This window comes from Limulus polyphemus, unplaced genomic scaffold (assembly GCF_000517525.1).
Source record: "Limulus polyphemus unplaced genomic scaffold, Limulus_polyphemus-2.1.2 Scaffold165, whole genome shotgun sequence".
Lineage (NCBI taxonomy): Eukaryota > Metazoa > Arthropoda > Merostomata > Xiphosura > Limulidae > Limulus > Limulus polyphemus.
Window position 1 is genome coordinate 237,795 of NW_013665775.1, and position 3,668 is coordinate 241,462.

General features: G+C 34.1%; 1 protein-coding gene across 1 annotated transcript in view; it reads left to right on the forward strand.

Moving 5' to 3' along the window:
* The window catches only part of LOC106477399 (protein kinase C-binding protein NELL1-like), a 93,324-nt gene that overhangs the window by 84,994 nt on the left and 4,662 nt on the right, over positions 1–3,668 (forward strand). Inside the window, exons 16-18 of the mRNA XM_022381458.1 lie at positions 441–551; positions 951–1,204; positions 1,927–2,181. Coding sequence (XP_022237166.1) covers positions 441–551; positions 951–1,204; positions 1,927–2,181 — 620 coding nt within the window. The remainder of the gene's footprint in view (positions 1–440; positions 552–950; positions 1,205–1,926; positions 2,182–3,668) is intronic.

The following is a 3,668-nucleotide window of genomic DNA, read 5'->3' on the forward strand; positions in this document are numbered from 1 at the left end:
AAAGGGGAAGAATATTGATGTCCAACGAATATGCATCGTCATTCATCCTGATTTTTTGTGTGTGTGAAATCTACGTCTTTTAGTCTCAAAACTACGTGTTGTGGTCTTTCTTTTATGTATTGCGTTAAGACGTTTCGTGAAAAATCTGTACGTGATGGAGAAAAATGAATATCATTTTCGGATTCAGCGTACAAGAATTACTGTAGAACAAGTAAAAATGTCAAGACAATAAAACATCGCAGGCCTGTGTTATTGTGGTAAAGTAAGAAAAAAAATTCAAACTTTAGCCTCTTTGTCTTTGAATGTGTTTTGGGTTAGTTAGACTATATTGTACGTGCATGTTCGGGTTAGTTAGATTGTTTTGTATGTGCAAGTGTGGGTTAGTTAGACTGTTTTGTACGTGCATGCACCTAACTTTATTAAACTTTCTCTCTCCTTAGATATCAACGAATGCACCAGTAACTCGCATACATGCCACCATTCAACTGTCTGTGTCAATAAAGAAGGAGGTTATAAGTGTGACTGTAAAGAAAATTCTACGTGTTCCCTAAGTGAGTTTACATCTTGTCAAGTAGTAGATAGTTTATCATTAAAATCCGAAATTACAGCGAATAAAATGCTGAAAGTGATTAATTTTTGTAAGTGACAACTTTTCTAGATTTTGATTCTTAGATGAGTTTATTTAATTCAACTATGCGTACCTTATTGAAATTGTTTTGCAAAATATTAGTAATCATTTATTGCACATATACATTTTGAATTTATGCTACAATATGAGTTGTTATCAATAGCATAAGAAGTTGAAGAAAAAGCTTCGTGTTCTAAGAATAAAAACTAGGATATCTTAAGTTGAAATTTGAAAAGAGGCAATTAAGTAGATAGGTTTCTTTTCGCTTCCATTATAATTTGTATCTTAGTCAATACATTGATAGTTCTGATGTTCATTCCAGATTGTATGTATTATGGAACCGAAACACGAGATGGCGAGACTTGGTTAGCAGCAGAATCGACTTGCACAGAGTGCTCGTGTAATAGTGGTGTTGTCACGTGCCAGAAACAGACGTGTGATTGTAGCAGGACTGACATTGATCTAGGGTGCTGCCCGCAGTGTGACGTCACGACTTTCTGTCGTCATCAGGAAGTGCCAAGAATATTTCGTAATGGAGAACGCTGGGTTTATCAGTGTCAAGTTTGCGAATGTTTAGTAAGTAAGAAATAAAATGTCTCATAGACTTTTGCCAGTCCCTTGTTCACAAATAGCTTTACTGATGTTAAGACTCAAAGTTATACTTTGGATCATCTCTGAAAGTTTTGAAACATAGTGTTTTTGTTTGTTTTTTCTATCATTTTCTGCATACTTTTAAACCTATTATGGTAGTTCGGATAATTTATTATCAATCACTGTACATTTTGTTTCACTATTTTCTAAAACTTGAAGTTAAAACTACTTTGTTGTAGTTTAGTATGGTTGTCCAGATAATTTATTATCAATCACTGTACATTTTGTTTTCACCATTTTCCAAAAGTTGAAGTTAAAACTACTTTGTTGTAGTTTAGTATGGTTGTCCAGATAATTTATTATCAATCACTGTAAATTTTTTCACTATTTTCCAAAACTTCATGTTAACACTACTTTTTTGTAGTTTAGAAATGGAGGAAGACATAAAAGGAAAATTATGTGCTTCTATTAAGGCATTTTCATAAAAAAAAACATGAACCAAGACACTGTTTACGTAAACACTACATTTAGAGTACTTTTCTCCTTATGGCTTATAACGCTAAAAACCGGGTTTTGATACTCGTGGTGGGCCATTGTATAGTTTTGTGCTTAACTCCAAACAAAACAAACAACAAATCCTTGTGGCTAAAAACAGTAATTGTAAGTACTTTTTAAGAGTTTATGTTTGTTTGTTCTTATTACTGTAGTTTGGAGAGGTTGACTGCTGGGAGCAAGAGTGTCCACCGGTGACGTGTAATCATCCCGTTAGATACGACGATGACTGTTGCCTCCGTTGTAAAGATGATGTTTGCAGTTCGAAAACTTTCACTAGTGATGAAAGCAGTGGTAATGTCACAACAAATGTCTACCACGGTCGAGGCTGTACGTACAACGGACAGTTGTATCAGTTAAGGGTACCAGTCCTTGCCAATCGTGACCCCTGTATCTCCTGCAACTACGAGGTAAATTTTGAAATGCATTTTTTATTTATTTAACAATTTATTTTGTTTGTTTTTTTTCCTCTAAGAAAACTTCAAACTAGTCAGCTATAAATATTTTCTGTTCTCGAGCGGTGCTAAGAGTTTGTTTGCTTGTTTGTTGAATTTCGCTCAAAGCTACTCGAGAGCTTGCCGTCCCTGATATAGAGGTGATAGAGTAGAGGGAAGGCGGCTAGTCAACACCACCCACTGCCAACTCTTTAGCTACTCTTTATTAACAAATAGTGCGATTGACCATCTCGTTATAACGCTCCCACGGCTGAAAAGGCAAGCATGTTTGGTGATGGAATTCGAACTCACAATCCGAAGATTGCGAGCCAAGTACTTTAACCACCAGGGTTTTCCAGGCATTGTTTCTCAGTGAAACACTAGATTGTGCTTACAACTAACTTAGATCTTTTTTTTTCTTCATAAATACTATTATTAACGACGTCTTTCCGGAATAGAGATATAATGTCGTAATACTGGATTTTTAATCAAACATGCCGTTAAAAAAGATGATTATTTCACATTAAGGCTTAACGTTTTTACACTTTAGCTATCTTATCAGTTCAATACATAATAAAAACATGCTCGATATGGACATTATTAATTCACTTTTATGAAAGGAAGGGTATTTATTTAGCTATTTCCTTTCATTTTATCTATTATTTCCTTTTAGTATGAGCGTTTTTCCTTTGATTTTTGTCCCCAGTGTAGAAGAGAATCTTTATTAACAACTAACTGACTAACTACTATGTTCTAATGAATGTAGCTATGATAAGGTTTTGATGATTCACTCGTATTTTCCTACGGTGTTTTTGATTTTAGGGTTAGAAAACATTTTTACCGCTAGTTAAGACATAATTACTTCTGATATTAGCTATTTCTTTTATTGTTCTCGCATTCTTTATCTGTTTTGGTTTTTTTCAACAACTGGGGAAACGATCAAATCCTGTGAAAACTACTTAACTATAACAACTGATCTCTATAGTATATGGATGGTTCTCAAATTTTTCTCAGCTGCATTTTGGTTAATGTCATGATGGCTAATTGCTATTGGCTATAACGGCAAGTACGTAGATGGCCTTTTATATAACTTGATTGGACATAGAATATAGGCGTATTGTACTAATATATATATATAAACTCAGAAACTGAAATGTTGTTTACATAATATTATTACAACAACTAACACGCGCATCTGTCTGATTACGTGGGGCTAAGACTAATCTTTCGTAATATTTAGTAAAAATTTATAAGCACTATTAAATAATTGTATATTTAATATATTTACTTTAATTACTAATGTATAACTCAATGAAGATATTTATGCTAATGAATTTCACGGAATATGAAGAATTTCAATAGTATTCCTTTTTTGTACTGCCAACTGCTAGCTGGAAGAAACATATCATGTAAGCCACAGATGGCCCGGCATGGCCAGGTGGTTAGGGCGCTCGACTCGCAAT